Raw genomic sequence first — 18,688 nt, 5'->3', positions numbered from 1 at the left:
ATCAAAGAGGAATGTCTTAAGCCTACTCTTGAATGTGGTGAGAGTGTCTGCCTCCCGAACCACAACTGGAAGCTGGTTCCACAGGAGAGGAGCTTGGTAACTGAAGGCTCTGGCTCCTGTTCTACTTTTAGAGACTATAGGAACCACAAGTAGCCCAGCATTCAGAGAACGTAGTGTTCTAGTGGGGGTAATAGGGTACTATGAGCTCTTTAAGATATGAAGGGGCCTGACCATGAAGAGCTTTATAGGTGAGGAGGAGGATTTTAAATTCAATTCTACATTTTATAGGGAGCCAATGCAGAGTAGCTAGTACAGGAGAGATGTGATCTCTTTTTCTAGTTCCTGTCAGTACTCGTGCTGCAGCGTTCTGAATTAATTGGAGCGTTTTAATGGACTTATTGGGGCAACCTGATAATAAAGAGTTGCAGTAATCCAGCCTTGAAGTAACAAATGCATGGATTAGTTTTTCTGCATCTGTCTGTGATAGTATGTGTCTAATTTTTCTAATATTACGTAAATGAAAGAAGGCAGTCCTAGAGGTCTGCTTTATGTGGGAGTTAAATGACAAATCCTGATCAAAGATAACTCCAAGATTCCTGACAGTGGTGCTAGAGGCCAAGTTAATGCCATCTAGAGTGACTATATCTTTAGACAATGAGTCTCTAAGGTTTTTGGGGCCAAGGACAAGAATTTCGTTTTTTTCTGAGTTTAACATCAGAAAATTGCAGGTCATCAAGGATTTTATGTCCTTAAGACATGTTTGTAATTTAGATAATTGATTAATTTCATTGGGTTTGATTGATAGATATAACTGCGTATCATCTGCATAACAGTGAAAGTTAATGGAGTGATTCAATTCAATTCAATTCAATTCAATTCAATTTTATTTGTATAGCGCCAATTCATAACAGAAGTTATCTCAGGACACTTTTCAAATAGAGCAGGTCTAGACCGAACTCTTTAACATTAATTACAGAGACCCAACAGTACCACCATGAGCAAGCACTTGGCGACAAGGGCAAGGAAAAACTGCCTGTTAAAAGGCAGAAACCTAGGACAGATCCTCCGGCTCTAGGTGGGTGGTCGTCTGTCTCGACCAGTTGGGGTGAGAGAGAGAGAGAGAGAGAGAGAGAGAGAGAGAGAGAGAGAGCGACAGACAGACAGACAGGTGCACAGCAACAACAGTATTGGCAATGGCAGTCAAGCAGGACCATGGCAGGAGGCTCCACCAGGATCCATGAGAACCTGCGAGACGAGAAAGCACAAGAACTCCGGGGAAGAAGTGGAGTTAGTAACATGCATTAAAGGGACATGAATGAGTGCAGAAAGAGAGAGGAAGAGAGTAGCTCAGTGCGCCATGGGAAATCCCCCGATAGTCTAGGCCTATAGCAGCATAACTAAGGGATGGTTCAGGACTCACCTGATCCAGCCCTAACTATAAGCTTTATCAAAGAGGAATGTCTTAAGCCTACTCTTGTATGTGGAGAGGGTGTCTGCCTCCCGAACCACAACTGGAAGCTGGTTCCACAGGAGAGGAGCTTGGTAACTGAAGGCTCTGGCTCCTGTTCTACTTTTAGAGACTATAGGAACCACAAGTAGCCCAGCATTCAGAGAACGTAGTGTTCTAGTGGGGTAATAGGGTACTATGAGCTCTTTAAGATATGAAGGGGCCTGACCATGAAGAGCTTTATAGGTGAGGAGGAGGATTTTAAATTCAATTCTACATTTTATAGGGAGCCAATGCAGAGTAGCTAGTACAGGAGAGATGTGATCTCTTTTTCTAGTTCCTGTCAGTACTCGTGCTGCAGCGTTCTGAATTAATTGGAGCGTTTTAATGGACTTATTGGGGCAACCTGATAATAAAGAGTTGCAGTAATCCAGCCTTGAAGTAACAAATGCATGGATTAGTTTTTCTGCATCTGTCTGTGATAGTATGTGTCTAATTTTTCTAATATTACGTAAATGAAAGAAGGCAGTCCTAGAGGTCTGCTTTATGTGGGAGTTAAATGACAAATCCTGATCAAAGATAACTCCAAGATTCCTGACAGTGGTGCTAGAGGCCAAGTTAATGCCATCTAGAGTGACTATATCTTTAGACAATGAGTCTCTAAGGTTTTTGGGGCCAAGAACAAGAATTTCGGTTTTTTTCTGAGTTTAACATCAGAAAATTGCAGGTCATCCAGGATTTTATGTCCTTAAGACATGTTTGTAATTTAGATAATTGATTAATTTCATTGGGTTTGATTGATAGATATAACTGCGTATCATCTGCATAACAGTGAAAGTTAATGGAGTGATTCCTAATAATGTTGCCTAAAGGGAGCATATATAAAGTAAATAGTATTGGTCCAAGTACAGAACCTTGTGGAACTCCATGACTAACTTTAGTATTTATGGAGGATTCATCGTTAACATGTACAAACTGAGAACGATCTGATAAGTATGACTTAAACCAGGTTAGGGCAGTTCCTTTAATGCCAATTTGATGCTCAAGTCTCTGTAAAAGAATATCATGGTCAATGGTGTCAAATGCAGCACTAAGATCTAATAATACAAGTACAGAGACAAGTCCATTGTCAGAAGCAGTCAGAAGGTCATTATTAACTTTAACCAGAGCTGTCTCTGTGCTATGATGAACTCTAAATCCTGACTGAAAATCCTCAAATAAACTATTGTTATGTAGAAAGTCACACAACTCTTTGGCGACTACTTTCTCCAGAATCTTAGAGAGGAACGGGAGGTTAGAAATCGGTCTATAGTTGGCTAAAACCCCTGGGTCAAGAGTAGACTTTTTAAGAAGGGGTTTAATTACAGCTACTTTAAAGGACTGTGGTACATATCCTGATAATAAAGAAAGATTAATCATATCCAGTAAAGAAGTGCCAATTAAGGGAACAACTTCTTTAAGCAGCCTAGTTGGGATCGGGTCTAACAGACAGGTTGATGGCTTCGATGAAGAAATGATTGAAGTTAACTGATGAAGATCGATAGCAGAAAAACAGTCTAAATATACATCTAAGTTTACATTGACAGAAGTCCCTGAACTTGGAGAGCCACTGATAACCGTTGATGGCAGTTGGTGATTAATTTTTTCTCTAATAGTAATAATTTTATTATAGAAGAAGCTCATGAAGTCATTGCTACTTAAGTTTATGGGGATATGTGGCTCGATAGAGCTGTGACTCTCTGTCAGCCTGGCTACAGTGCTGAAGAGGAACCTAGGGTTGTTCTTATTTTCTTCTATTAGTGCTGAGTAATAGGCTCCTCTGGCATTATGGAGGGCCTTTCTATAAATCTTAAGATCATCTTGCCAATTTGAGCGATATTCTGATAATTTGGAAGAGCGCCATTTCCTTTCAGATTTCCTAGCTATTTGCTTTAACTGGCGGGTTTGGTGGTTATACCAAGGTGCTAGTCTCCTATGTTTTAATAATTTCCTTTTTATAGGAGCGATAGAGTCTAATGTTGATCGTAGTGAGCCTGTAGCACTATCGACAAGATTATCAATTTCAGAGGGACTAAAGTTGTTATAGGACTCTGTTAAATTCAGACATGGCATTGAATTAAACACTGAAGGAATCTCCTCCTTAAATTTAGCTACAGCACTGTCAGATAGACATCTGCTGTAGGAAGTTTTGCCTAATGGCTTATAATCTAATAGTATGAATTCAAAAGTTATTAAATAATGGTCAGATAGGAAAGGATTATGTGGGAAGACTATTAAATGTTCAATATCAATGCCATATGATAAAACAAGGTCAAGAGTGTGATTAAAACAATGAGTTGGTTTATTTACACTCTGACAGAAGCCAATTGAGTCTATTAATGATATAAATGCATTACTAAGGCTGTCATTGTCAACATCCACATGAATATTAAAATCACCTACAATAATTACTTTATCTGATTTAAGGACTAAGCTTGATAGAAACTCTGAAAATTCAGATATAAAATCAGAGTACGGTCCAGGAGCACGGTACACTATAACAAATAGAACTGGCTGCAGTGTTTTCCAGTTTGGGTGAGAAAGACTAAGAACAAGGCTTTCAAATGAATTATAATTTAGTTTAGGTTTAGGGTCCATTAAAACGCTCGAATCATATATGGCTGCTACTCCACCTCCTCGGCCTGTGCCTCGAGGAATGTGAGTATTAATATGACTGGGGGGTGGATTCATTTAGGCTAACATACTCCTCGTGGGACAACCAGGTCTCAGTAAGACAAAGTAAATCAATATCATAATCTGATATTAATTCGTTCACTAAAACAGCTTTAGAGGACAGAGACCTGATATTTAACAGCCCACATTTCATTCTCTTATTTTGTGCTACTGAGGAGTTGGTTTTAATTTTTATTAGATTTTTATGTTGAACTCGTCTTGTTTTTATTTCTTTAAATAGTTTAGGTGGTCGGGGGACAGACACAGTCTCTATGGGGTTTTGGGTGGGTGACTGTTCTAAAGAAAGAGCAGAGAAGTGTGTAAGACAGCAGCTCTGCTTCCTGGTCCCAACTCTGGACTGTCAGGTTTTAGAAATAAACTTCGCCATATTTCTAGATAAGAGAGCCGCTCCATCCAAAGTGGGATGGATGCCGTCTCTCCTAATCAGACCAGGTTTCCCCCAAAAAGGCTTCCAGTTATCAATGAAGCCCACATCGTTTGCTGGACACCACCTCGACAGCCAGCGGTGGAATGACGACATGCGGCTATACATGTGATCACTGGTCACATTGGGCAGGGGTCCAGAGAAAACTACGGAGTCCGACATTGTTTTAGCATAATTACACACCGACTCCACATTAATCTTAGTGACCTCCGATTGGCGTAAACGGGTGTCATTACCGTTGACTTGTATAACAATCTTACTATATTTACGATTATCATTAGCCAGCAGTTTTAAATATGATTCAATGTCGCCCGCTCTGGCCCCAGGGATACATTTAACTATGGCCGCTGGCTTCGCTAACTTCCCGTTTCTGACTATGGAGCTGCCAATAACCAGAGTTGGTTCCTCAGCGGGTGTGTCGCTGAGTGGGGAAAATGTATTAGAAACATGAATGGGTTGGTGGTGAACTGTGGGCTTCGGCGTTTTAGTCTTCCTTCGCTCAGTCACCCAGCCTCCCTGTCTTCCCGGCTGCTCGGGAACTACCGGGGGATCTACAGATCTAACAGAAGCTACCTTCGGTCGGACCGCACCGGCTACCGGGGGCTGGCTAACTATAGTGGCTAAAGATATCTCCGTGGTGCGGTACCGTTCCTCTAACTCACTAAGCCTCGCCTCCAGCGCAGTAAATAAACTACATTTAATACAGGTACCATTATCATTAAAGGAGGCAGAGGAATAACTGAACATCTGACACACTGAGCAGGACAGAGGAGAGGGAGAGGGAGGAGCCATAGCTAACTGCTAATGCTAATGAAACTAGAGTGTATGAAAAACTTTGAAAGTAGTGAAAAGTCCCTAAAAGAGGGAGAAACTCCGAGTGCTTAAGTAGAACTAGTCTACGTTTAAATGTTAAGCGGGTAAATAACCGCTGTAACGAGTAAAACAAATTTATATTTAGCGTTCACTGACAGAGCTACAGCACCAAACAGTGTACACAGAGCAGGAAGTGAACCGGAAATGAGTCAGTACGCTTACCGTAGCACGTTTCATGCAACTAACTCCTTTTTTAACGGCAAAGTCAGTTAAAATCCCACACACACACGTATATACACACTTTAATTCGGCCTCAACCTCAGCACATACACGAGTAGAGGGAAATCAAACCCACCCGCTCCTTCATACTCTTTGTCTCTCACCAACATGTGTTTCCCTTTAGTTTAGTTCCTTTATGTTAGATTGTACATTGTGTGTTTTCTCTGTTTTAGTTACTAATTATTTCTTTAATAAATGGTTGTGTTTATACATGCTGGGTGATATCAGCCTCTTCTATGCAGAATTCCACATCCTTCAGCTTGCTTGCTTTTAATGGTGATTAAAGTTATTTATTTAATTACTAATTAATTTCTAAATTGATAGTTTAGTGTAATTTGTAAGATGATCAATCAATTACTGGCTATCGTTTCCCTTATTTAAGGGTGGTGCTCAGAGGATCTTTTATATTAAAGTCATTTGCAATTATGTTTTGTTAATTAATAAACTAATAAATGAATTGATTGCACCAGTATCGTTTGGTGCATCTTGGTGCACAACAAATGGTACTGCTGTGATTTATCATAGCACCTACATGACTCCAAACCCGGCAGTAAACCCACCTCAGTACCTTATTCCCTGTGTGGTAGAGTCAGCTAATAGGACCACTACAGCTGCTTGACATTCACACACGTAAATACTGTGGTACTATTTAGTGAAATACAGAATTATCAGGTCTCTGGTTGAGTTGCTGTGTTGAATGCTGTTTAAGATGGCTGCCCCCAGTGTTTACTGACACATGTTGAATCATTTCTTACTGACACGGAGCAGAGCCACACTGGATTTTATTTAGACTGATTAATTACATAACTGATTGCTGCTTAAGAAAAGCTTTGTGAGGTTAAACTGATGTTGCCTTCAGGGACCCCAGGTGTCTTTAGGGCGAGTTGCCACACCACCCTTCAGGACAACCTGGAGCTTCACAGAGAACAGATGAATTTTTGTTGATGAACTCCATCAGACTGGGAACTTTAATCTGTCACCCATAATCCTCTCTGCTCACACAGACACAAGGTCAGGCCTTCATTTACTCTATCGCCATGGCAACGGCAGCTCCACTTCTGTTTGTTCTGATGTTAACAACTGACCCAAGACCTGAACTTTCTGCTCAATTTGACCCAATCACATCGTCTGTGTGAGCACTCAGCAGAGGTTGTTTCCATGGCGACAAACTTCAGCTCTAAACTCAGATCAGTTTATGACTCCGGAAAGCCGTAGCAGTTGCTTCAATTAAATTCATTTTTTTTTGTATAATAGAAGTTATCTGAGGACACTTTTCAAATAGAGCAGGTCTAGACCGAACTCCTTATGGCATTATTATTATTATTATTATTATTATTTTAGTTATTTTTTTGGCCTTTTGTTGGCTTTATTGATAGAGACAGCTGTAGATAGACAGGAAAGGTCTAGGTGGGTGGAGAGAGAGGGGATGAAATGCAGCAAAGGGCCGCAGGTCGGACCCGAACCCCGGCCGCTGCAGCAACTCCATACATGGGTCGCCAGCTCTACCGACTGAGCCAACCGGGCGCGTGTTATAGCATTATTTACAGAGACCCAACAGTTCCATGAGCAAGACCTTGGAGACAGTGGCAAGTTGCTGTAGTTGCTTTAATAACTGTTAGTTGCTGTAGTTGCTGTTAGTTGCTTTAATAACTGTTAGTTGCTGTAGTTGCTTTAATAACTGTTAGTTGCTGTAGTTGCTTTAATAACTGTTAGTTGCTTGTTCTGTTAGTTGCTGTAGTTGTTGTTAGTTGCTTTAATAACTGTTAGTTGCTGTAGTTGCTTTAATAACTGTTAGTTACTTGTTCTGTTAGTTGCTTTAATAACTGTTAGTTGCTATAATTGCTGTTAGTTGCTGTAGTAATCGTGTTGCTCTGTGTTGAAGGACAGATCCTCCTCAGCTCGACGCCTTCATCATGGACAAAGCGCTGCTCGACTACGAAGTTTCCATCGACGCCGACTGTAAACTGGCGACTGTTGGGAAACCGTTTGCCATCGAAGGTGAGACAGTGTGCATGCTGTTGTGTTTTTATCTTTGTTAGTTGCTGTAATTGCTGAGGTTGCTGTGAGACAGTGTGCATGCTGTTGTGTTTTTATCTTTGTTAGTTGCTGTAGTTGCTGTGAGACAGTGTGCATGCTGTTGTTTTTATCTTTGTTAGTTGCTGTTAGTTGCTGTAGTTGCTGTCAGACAGTGTGCATGCTGTTGTGTTTTTATCTTTGTTAGTTGCTGTAGTTGCTGTGAGACAGTGTGCATGCTGTTGTGTTTTTATCTTTGTTAGTTGCTGTTAGTTGCTGTAGTTGCTGTCAGACAGTGTGCATGCTGTTGTGTTTTTATCTTTGTTAGTTGCTGTAGTTGCTGTGAGACAGTGTGCATGCTGTTGTGTTTTTATCTTTGTTAGTTGCTGTAGTTGCTGTGAGACAGTGTGCATGCTGTTGTGTTTTTATCTTTGTTAGTTGCTGTAATTGCTGAGGTTGCTGTGAGACAGTGTGCATGCTGTTGTGTTTTTATCTTTGTTAGTTGCTGTAGTTGCTGTGAGACAGTGTGCATGCTGTTGTTTTTATCTTTGTTAGTTGCTGTAGTTGCTGTCAGACAGTGTGCATGCTGTTGTGTTTTTATCTTTGTAAGTTGCTGTAGTTGCTGTGAGACAGTGTGCATGCTGTTGTGTTTTTATCTTGTTAGTTGCTGTAGTTGCTGTGAGACAGTGTGCATTCTGTTGTGTTTTTATCTTTGTAAGTTGCTGTAGTTGCTGTGAGACAGTGTGCATGCTGTGTTTATCTTTGTGATGACACATCTTCAGAAAGTGAGGAAGATCTTGAAGGCCCTTTACTATCTTGTTTGAGGATTCCGGTTGATATTGAGGTTAATGTGTTCACAGACAGAATGTCCTCACAAGCATAGAAACATTAACATGTCTTTGTGTTTCTGGGTTTGTCTTCAGTTCACTTCCTCCGAGTAATTTCTGAAACATGTTTCATAAAGTTTAATCATCTCAACCAATCAGATGAGACGTCTCCCTGCAGACTCTGACTCTGAAGATTCACTGGGAGCTGTTTCCTCCTGTCAGCTTTATTTAAATAGTCTAAAAACACAAATGACAAACCCCCCGAGGGAAGGAAACACTCAGACCCCAGTGATGTTTAATGGACAAATACAATGTGTGAGTTCAGGTTACTGTGCTGTGAATTACAGGCAGAAGATTTCATCAGTTTGTTTAAAATGTTAGAAATTACAAGCAACACTGAAGCAGAGAATTCACATTCGATTAAAATCTGGCTTTTTGTCAAATGTCACACAAAGATTTCTTAAATATGAAATTGAATCTGAATCTGTGAGAAAAACTTTCAGTGACGTGAGTTGTGTGACAACAGCAGTAAAAAATATGAGAAAAACTACGTGGTGAATTCAGCCACATTCAAACCAGTGATGGTGATCACAGAGAATACAGGTTTTACTGCCTCCTTCACTTTTGTGTGTGTCAAAGTCAGAAACAAATGAAGAACACGAGTTGTTACTAAATACAGGTCTTTAAATAAAGTTTTCAGTGTGATTTCTCTGTGCTTTGACCTCCAGCTGATCTCTTAATTTAACAATGATTGAGCTTTTTGTTTAATTAGACCTTCATGTCGTTCTCCCTCCAAAATAATTACTGTTCAAACCTTCACTCCAACTCTTTTCTTTTCTTTAATTAATCTGCTTCATGTGTCATCTCTTGTATTATTATTCTCAGACTCTCTGCTCTCGCTCTTCTTACAAACTTTATTCACGCTGAACTCTTCAGTTTTGTTTTCAGCTGTTTTAGTCCTTAATCAACTTATTGGTGCAATCATGACACAGTTATCGGTTTAGCTGTGATAATGACAGTTTTCTCCTTATAACACACTTATAACTACAGTTTTTTCTTGTTATAACAAAAGATTGCTTTATTGTAAGAAAAGATCAACATATAAAACACAACATTTTGTGGTTGTGATGTAACAACATAAAGTGGCATGTTGTTAGAAGAAAAATTGTTTTAATTTAATTAATTCAATTTTCAATTCAATTCAATTCAATTTTATTTGTATAAAGCCAATTCATAACAAAAGTCATCTCAGGACACTTTTCAAATAGAGCAGGTCTTGACGGAACTCCTTATAACATTATTTACAGAGACCCAACAGTACCACCATGAGCAAGCACTTGGCGACAAGGGCAAGGAAAAACTGCCTGTTAAAAGGCAGAAACCTAGGACAGATCCTTCGGCTCTAGGTGGGTGGTCGTCTGTCTCGACCAGTTGGGGTGAGAGAGAGAGAGAGAAAGAGAGAGAGAGAGAGAGAGACAGACAGACAGAAAGACAGGTGCACAGCAACAACAGTAGCAACAACTACACTAATAGTAGTGACTGATGATGATGAACATGACAACAGCAACGATTGGGGACAATGAACAGTGACAACAGCAACAACAGTAACCGTCGCTATAATAATACTTATAATAATAATAACACTGATATCAGTGATATTGGCAATGGCAGTCAAGCAGGACCATGGCAGGAGGCTCCACCGGGATCCATGAGAACCTGCCAGACGAGAAAGCACAAGAACTCCGGGGAAGAAGTGAAGTTAGTAACATGCATTAATGGGACATGAATGAGTGCATAAAGAGAGAGGAAGGGAGGAGCTCAGTGCACCATGGGAAATCCCCCGATAGTCTAGGCCTATAGCAGCATAACTAAGGGATGGTTCAGGACTCACCTGATCCAGCCCTAACTATAAGCTTTATCAAAGAGGAATGTCTTAAGCCTACTCTTGAATGTGGTGAGGGTGTCTGCCTCCCGAACCACAACTGGTAGCTGGTTCCACAGGAGAGGAGCTTGGTAACTGAAGGCTCTGGCTCCTGTTCTACTTTTAGAGACTATAGGAACCACAAGTAGCCCAGCATTCAGAGAACGTAGTGTTCTAGAGGGGTAATAGGGTACTATGAGCTCTTTAAGATATGAAGGGGCCTGACCATGAAGAGCTTTATAGGTGAGGAGGAGGATTTTAAATTCTATTCTACATTTTACACGGAGCCAATGCAGAGAAGCTAGTACAGGAGAGATGTGATCTCTTTTTCTAGTTCCTGTCAGTACTCGTGCTGCAGCGTTCTGAATTAATTAATTAGTTTGAATGGACTTATTGGGGCAACCTGATAATAAAGAGTTGCAGTAATCCAGCCTTGAAGTAACAAATGCATGGATTAGTTTTTCTGCATCTGTCTGTGATAGGATGTGTCTAATTTTTCTAATATTACCTAAATGAAAGAAGGCGGTCCTAGAGGTCTGCTTTATGTGGGAGTTAAATGACAAATCCTGATCAAAGATAACTCCAAGATTCCTGACAGTGGTGCTAGAGGCCAAGTTAATGCCATCTAGAGTGACTATATCTTTAGACAATGAGTCTCTAAGGTTTTTGGGGCCAAGAACAAGAATTTAGTTTTCTTCTGAGTTTAACATCAGAAAATTGCAGGTCATCCAGGATTTTATGTCCGTAAGACATGTTTGTAATTTAGATAATTGATTAATTTCATTGGGTTTGATTGATAGATATAACTGCGTATCATCTGCATAACAGTGAAAGTTAATGGAGTGATTCCTAATAATGTTGCCTAAAGGGAGCATATATAAAGTAAATAGTATTGGTCCAAGTACAGAACCTTGTGGAACTCCATGACTAACTGTAGTATTTATTGAAGATTCATCGTTAACATGTACAAACTGCGAGCGATCTGATAAATATGACTTAAACCAGCTTAGTGCGGTTCCTTTAATGCCAATTTGATGCTCAAGTCTCTGTAAAAGAATATTATGGTCAATGGTGTCAAATGCAGCACTAAGATCTAATAATACAAGTACAGAGACAAGTCCATTGTCAGAAGCAGTCAGAAGGTCATTATTAACTTTAACCAGAGCTGTCTCTGTGCTATGATGAACTCTAAATCCTGACTGAAAATCCTCAAATAAACTATTGTTATGTAGAAAGTCACACAACTCTTTGGCAACTACTTTCTCCAGAATCTTAGAGAGGAAGGGGAGGTTAGAAATCGGTCTATAGTTGGCTAAAACCCCTGGGTCAAGAGTGGACTTTTTAAGAAGGGGTTTAATTACAGCTACTTTAAAGGACTGTGGTACATATCCTGATAATAAAGAAAGATTAATCATATCCGGTAAAGAAGTGCCAATTAAGGGAACAAGTTCTTTAAGCAGCCTAGTTGGGATCGGGTATAATAGAAAGGTTGATGGCTTCGATAAAGAAATGATTGAAGTTAACTGATGAAGATCGATAGCAGAAAAACAGTCTAAATATATATCTAAGTTTACATTGACAGAAGTCCCTGAACTTGGAGAGCCACTGATAACTGTTGATGGCAGTTGGTGATTAATTTTTTCTCTAATAGTAATAATTTTATTATAGAAGAAGCTCATGAAGTCATTGCTACTTAAGTTTATGGGGATATGTGGCTCAATAGAGCTGTGGCTCTCTGTCAGCCTGGCTACAGTGCTGAAGAGGAACCTAGGGTTATTCTTATTTTCTTCTATTAGTGCTGAGTAATAGGCTCCTCTGGCATTATGGAGGGCCTTTCTATAAATTTTAAGATTATCTTGCCAATTTGAGCGATATTCTGATAATTTGGAAGAGCGCCATTTCCTTTCAGATTTCCTAGCTATTTGTTTTAACTGGCGGGTTTGGTGGTTGTACCAAGGTGCTAGTCTCCTATGTTTTAATAATTTCCTTTTTATAGGAGCGATAGAGTCTAATGTTGATCGTAGCCTGTAGCACTATCAACAAGATTATCAATTTCAGAGGGACTAAAGTTGTTATAGGACTCTGTTAAATTCAGACATGGCATTGAATTAAACACTGAAGGAATCTCCTCCTTAAATTTAGCTACAGCACTGTCAGATAGACATCTGCTGTAGGAAGTTTTGCCTAATGGGTTATAATCTAATAGTATGAATTCAAAAGTTATTAAATAATGGTCAGATAGGAAAGGATTATGTGGGAAGACTATTAAATGTTCAATATCAATGCCATATGATAAAACAAGGTCAAGAGTGTGATTAAAACAATGAGTTGGTTTATTTACACTCTGACAGAAGCCAATTGAGTCTACTAATGATATAAATGCGTTACTAAGGCTGTCATTGTTAACATCCACATGAATATTAAAATCACCTACAATAATTACTTTATCTGATTTAAGGACTAAACTTGATAGAAACTCTGAAAATTCAGATATAAAATCAGAGTACGGTCCAGGAGCGCGGTACACTATAACAAATAGAACTGGCTGCAGTGTTTTCCAGTTTGGGTGAGAAAGACTAAGAACAAGGCTTTCAGATGATTTGTAGTCTTACTCTTTATTTACAGTGATCATCAGTCCTTATAACATCATAACTGTGTTATAATATCATACATCAGTCTGATGTTTGTTGTTTACGGTAGGTTATGGAATTGGACTGCCTCAGAACTCCCCTCTGACCTCCAATGTCTCAGAATACATCAGCAGATATAAATCAGAAGGATTTATGGACCTGCTGCACGACAAGTGGTACAAAGTGGTTCCATGTGGGAACCGAGTGTTCGCCGTCACCGAGGTCAGTGTGTCTGTTTCTATACAGTGTATGCTTGTATATACAGTGGGTGCAAACATCTGCCCTTACATTATGACCACCTAGGCACCCTGGTTCTGCAGCACCAGACCAACAGACTGCTCTGCACTGTGTGTTCTGACCCCTTTCTATCAGAACCAGCATTAACTGTTTCAGCAGTTTGAGCTACAGTAGCTCGTCTGTTGGATCGGACCACACGGGCCAGCCTTCACTCCCCACCTGCATCAATGAGCCTCGGTCCCCCATGACCCTGTCTCTGGTTCTGTTCCTTCCTTGGACCACTGTTGATAGGTACTGACCTCTGCAGACCGGTAACCCCCCACAAGAGCTGCAGGTTTGGAGATGTTCTGACCCAGTCGTCCATCACAATGTGGTTCTTGTCAAAGTGGCTCAGATCCTCACGATCCTCACGCTTTCTTGACAGGCGCCCCGACCACTGACAGGAGCCCTGATATATTCCCCCCCCCGACAGGAGCCCTGATATATTCCCCCCCCCCCCGACAGGAGCCCTGATATATCCCCCCACTGACAGGAGCCCTGATAACCAGATAATCAGAGTTACTGGCAGTGCTCACTGTGTTAGCGCTGATCAATGGATATACATGTATATATGTTAATATTTATTTGTTTGTTTGTAACTGTGTGTTTTAAAAAATATGATATAAATAAAGCTTTACTTCCTTACATTGTATATACAAACACACTGTATACATAAGCAAGTACAAGCAGCCTATCATCTTATCAAAAGTGGTCCGAGGGTTAGAACCTAACCCTATATACTGTTAGTGATCAATATATCAGTGTATAAACTGTTAGTGCTGATCAATATATCAGTGTATATAATGTTAGTGCTGATCAATATATCAGTCGGTGGTGATCGGTGGATATTATATATACATATAGATGTGTGTGTTTGTATACACTGTGTATCATTAATAGGTAGATTGTGTATTTGTATTACATGCTGCTGCCCTCTACAGGTCACTGTGATGTTTCATGTTTGTGTCTCAGACAGACAGACAGACATACAGACTGTCTCACTGACAGTCTGTTCCTGTCTCTGGATGAGGCTCAGTCACTGTTCTTCTGTCTCTGCTCCGTCAGACTCTTCAGATGGGGATCAGTCACTTTTCGGGACTCTTCGTTCTGTTATGTGTTGGAGTGGGCGGAGCTCTGCTGACTCTTGCGGGTGAACACGGGTTCTACCAACTGGTCCTGCCTCACATCCGCCGCCGACAGAACCTCAAATACTGGCTTCACACCTCTCAGGTGAGAGCGTGTGTTCAGTCCCGCTGCTATACTGTTTACAACAAAACCATTGTTGTAAACAATCTGCTCATTTAATGTCCATTTAAATGTTTTATGTATTGTACAAAAACAAAAGGTCTGTTTGTGTCTGACAGAAAATCCATCGCGCTCTGAACATGACGTATGAAGACGTGAAGAAGCAGCAAGCTGAGAAAGACAAAAGGTTTGTGTAATGTCATTGTTACCCGTCACAGAAAGATTATGGGATTCATTTCAATGGTTTGTTTCCATGGTAACAGATGAACTCTCTTTTTCTGTTCAGTTGTAACCTGCAGAAGTCCCAGCACCCACTGGGTCCCCCCGCCCCACCAGCCCCTGGAGCGTCTACCAAATGGAACAACGAGACCAGTAAGGTTGCTGCTGCTGCTGCCACCACTGCGGCCGCTGCTGCCGCCGCTAAGGACGCCCGGGACTTCAAACGAGTCCACTTCAACCTGGAGACCCTCAACACCCGCCGCCTGCTCGCTCGCATCGCCACTTCTGACACCAAGGGAGGTGGGGCCAAAAGTGAAGGGGAGGGGCCAGCCAAACCGACAGCAAAGCCAAACAGCAGACCGTGTGAGAACGGAGGCCCGGCAGCTTCGTTGGCCAGCCTGGTGCTCTCCCTCCCCTCAGCATCCTCCTCCTCCTCTGCCAAACCCAATACCAATGCCCCTCCCCTTGTGGCCCTGCCCCCCACCCCCATGGACCCGCCCACTGCCCCCCCGCCACCGCCTCAGCCTGGCGAGCTGCAGGAGCTGCAGGAGCAGATCGAACAGATGAGGGAGAAGCTGAGGACGGCCTTGGCCAGGAGGGCTGAAATCCAGACCACTTTGGCTAAACCTGTCCCCATGGTTACAAATGACCCGCCTCCAGTTACCACGACAACAACGATAGGTGCCCCGCCCACCTTCACCCCAGTAACACCCCTCCCTGCCAACACAAAGTGCGTGACGACCATGACAGACCCGCCTCACAAAGTCTTGTCCAAAGTTCGGCCCCTCAACAGCAGACTGACCAATCAGAGGAGGTGATGCTCTCTGTAAAATTCACAGGACTCTGCACATGGCAGCCCTTTTAAACTGCTGAGAGTGGAAAATAATGATTAATTCATTTATTTTTAAATGCCAAAGCTCGTAATTATTTCTATTTTTATTCATTATTGAGTTTTGAAGATTTTATTTTATGTTTCTGTTTTCGGGCTCCTTCCGGGCTCCTTCCAATCTGTGGCCACATTATTATTATTATCATTATTATTATTATTATTATTATTATTATTATTATTATTATTATTATTATATATTATACACATATATATCTCAACAGAGCAGTTATTTAGATATTATCAATAAAATCACAATATATGTGTTGATGAGATTTACCCACATTGTGGATGAATTCATGGAATGTAATATATTAAGAGTTTTTTTTAACGATTGCATGCATAATGAATAAACAAATGAGTAATTTTTACCTTTAATTAAATTATTATTTCTTATTATTATTATTTATTTAAATCACATGCAAATTCAGGGTTTTTCTCAGATTTGGATTTAATGTGAAAATTAACAAGGAAAACCTTAAATTAACAAGCAGGTTGATTTGTAGCCTCGTTTATACATCATATAGATCTTTGTTTTATTGATTAAGTCTTACATGGAGCAGATAATGTCTTCATGTATGATCATCCATCAGTTCATTTAATAACCGCAAATTTGGGTGAAAATCTAAACCTTAATATATTACATTAGTATAATTGATCTGTTGTTGGTAAACCTGTTAAATATCTGAACACTGAATAAGAATTCATTTAAAATCTCATTAATTAACAGCTGTCCTTAATTACTCCTTAAACTCGTTGATGGATTTGTCAAATCTTTCACAAATTAAGGGAAACTCATGGATTAGTTTTGATTAATGATTGATTTTATAATTGACACTGATTTAGATTAAGGTATTTGCAGGTGTACATTAAGGGTTAATTAAAGGGATTTTAAGGGACTCTTGTCCCAGACTTACTGGGCCACAGACAGGAAGTAAAATATGATATCAGGAGCAACAGAGGACTCAACATTGAGCCCTGTGGTACTCCAGATCTAACACATGAAACTTTTTGGTTGATGAAAGCTGGTTGATCCAGTTTCTGTCTTTTTGGTTCTCAAATCTTCAGACCGTTTCGTCCTCAGACTGCTTAAACTGGCCGCAGGGTGTGGACTTGGTTTCAGGAACCTTTTTTTGTGGTGCAGATTCATGACTTCCTGTGAGGCTGAATGCAGCAGCTCTGCAGGAGCCTCAGAGGATAAAAAAACAAAACCTAAAGGAAGTGAACACACCACCAATCGGAGTTTGTCTGATGGTGTTCAACAGAAACGTTGCTGCTGATGCAATAATTAGTTTGTTTGCATGTAGAGAAAAATCAGAGCAGCTTCAAGTTTACGGAGTTTCCTTAAAGGCACCTTCACCTGTCAGTAAATTCAGGTGTTTATCAAAACTGTTTCTTTTACAAACTAGCAGAGAATCCCTGAACTTTCACCTTAAATCAAACATTTAAGGTCCTTTTAAGGTTTTTATCTCCAGTCACTGTGAAACTCTCTTACCTTACAGTCCATGAATAATGAAATGATTAGTATCCTAATGGGATTTCAAGGTCTGATTAAAAAATCGATGAATGGGTCATCACATATAATGGATTATTTGAACAGTTTAAGTTAAAATAAGAAATAAGATAAAACCCATCACTTAATTATAAAGCCTCCTTAAAAGGTATGAATGCAGGAATTTATTTGATCTTTTCACCCCTTAATCCATGTATAGATCATAGATCATTACTATTTTTAAAACCCTTAAAATTATTATTAATATTATTATAGCCTTAATTTAACCCGAAATTTATGGTGAATTTAGTTTTTAAGGGATTTTCCTTAAAAGCCACTTAAACTGTGTAGGTAATCCATTAAAATATTACAATCCATTATTTATTCCCTTAATTAACCCATTATAATGATGATAAAATGAAGGAATTTTAATGGATATATTAAGATATTTTATTGGATGATCAGCACAGCTTAAAGGCTTTTTAAGTGGCACAAAATCTCTTAAAATTGTCCAAATAACATGAAAGTCTTTCATTTATACCGTGACTTAACACAGACGGCTTTCAGATGTTCTTTGGTCAGTTTTAAGGTTTTTATGTCCCTTAAAGAAAACCTTGTCAATGTCAATGTGAATAATCCATTAAACCATTCTAACTTTATTACAGTCTTCCGTTATCCGGATGGATCAAATACATAAAGTAAAAATGATTTTTATCTGAATTGAAGCTAATAATTCATTTCAGATTTGTTCTTTCTGGTGTATTTACTTTTTTAAAACGTTCATGTTTTCAGGTGTTTTGACCTGTTCAGATTCTGGGGTTATTTAAAGGATCATAATACATTAGGGTGTTTTAAGGGTTAGTAATTTGGCCTGTAGGAACCTCGAGCAAATATTGTGTCATTTGGTGTTATAATTTTCTGATGTCAGACATCATGGATGACCATGATGAAGGACTGAAAGCTGCAGTCTTTAAACCTTACTGTATGACTTCCTGTCTGTGACGGACGACAGGACACACAGACAAAGAGCAGACAGGATACTGTCCTTTTACGATTTCCTGTCGTTCACCAGGTGTTTCCACAGGTTCAATCTACGTCTTCCTCCACCTGTTTGTTTCTGTGAGGCGTTCACTGTCCTGTGGGTTTCTACCGGTGGGCTGTGAGGCCTTCACTGTCTGGTCTGCTTATACCGGTGGGCTGTGAGGCCTTCACTGTCCCGTCTGTTTCTACCGGTTGGCTGTGAGGCCTTCACTGTCCTGTCTGTCAGGATGTTTCTGTTAAACGAGGCTCCTGGATGTTTTTCTGATGTTTCTGTTCATGTTGATCTCGATATATTTTTTTGTTAAAATTAAAAAAGTGTATTACCAAATTAAAAGTCTTCTTCTTGTTTTTATTTTTTTTATTTTTGAAAAACAGATTAAAAATGTTCAATTTAATCACCATTAAAAATTCTTTTAAATTCAATTAAATTTTATTTGTATAG

The 18,688-nt window shown here is 39.9% G+C and overlaps 1 protein-coding gene across 1 annotated transcript in view; it reads left to right on the top strand.

The window, feature by feature from the left end:
* Nucleotides 1-18,580, top strand: part of grin3bb (glutamate receptor, ionotropic, N-methyl-D-aspartate 3Bb) — a 92,030-nt gene extending 73,450 nt beyond the window's left edge. The window contains exons 5-9 of the mRNA XM_051403205.1: nt 7,579-7,694; nt 13,158-13,309; nt 14,429-14,593; nt 14,728-14,795; nt 14,895-18,580. Of these exons, the coding sequence (XP_051259165.1) occupies nt 7,579-7,694; nt 13,158-13,309; nt 14,429-14,593; nt 14,728-14,795; nt 14,895-15,645 (1,252 nt within the window). The 3' untranslated portion in view covers nt 15,646-18,580. The remainder of the gene's footprint in view (nt 1-7,578; nt 7,695-13,157; nt 13,310-14,428; nt 14,594-14,727; nt 14,796-14,894) is intronic.
* Nucleotides 18,581-18,688: the final 108 nt, after the last annotated feature.

This window comes from Dicentrarchus labrax, unplaced genomic scaffold (assembly GCF_905237075.1).
Source record: "Dicentrarchus labrax unplaced genomic scaffold, dlabrax2021, whole genome shotgun sequence".
Taxonomy (NCBI): Eukaryota; Metazoa; Chordata; class Actinopteri; family Moronidae; genus Dicentrarchus; species Dicentrarchus labrax.
Note: the sequence above shows the minus strand (reverse complement) of the source record. Positions and strands in the feature narration are given on the sequence as shown.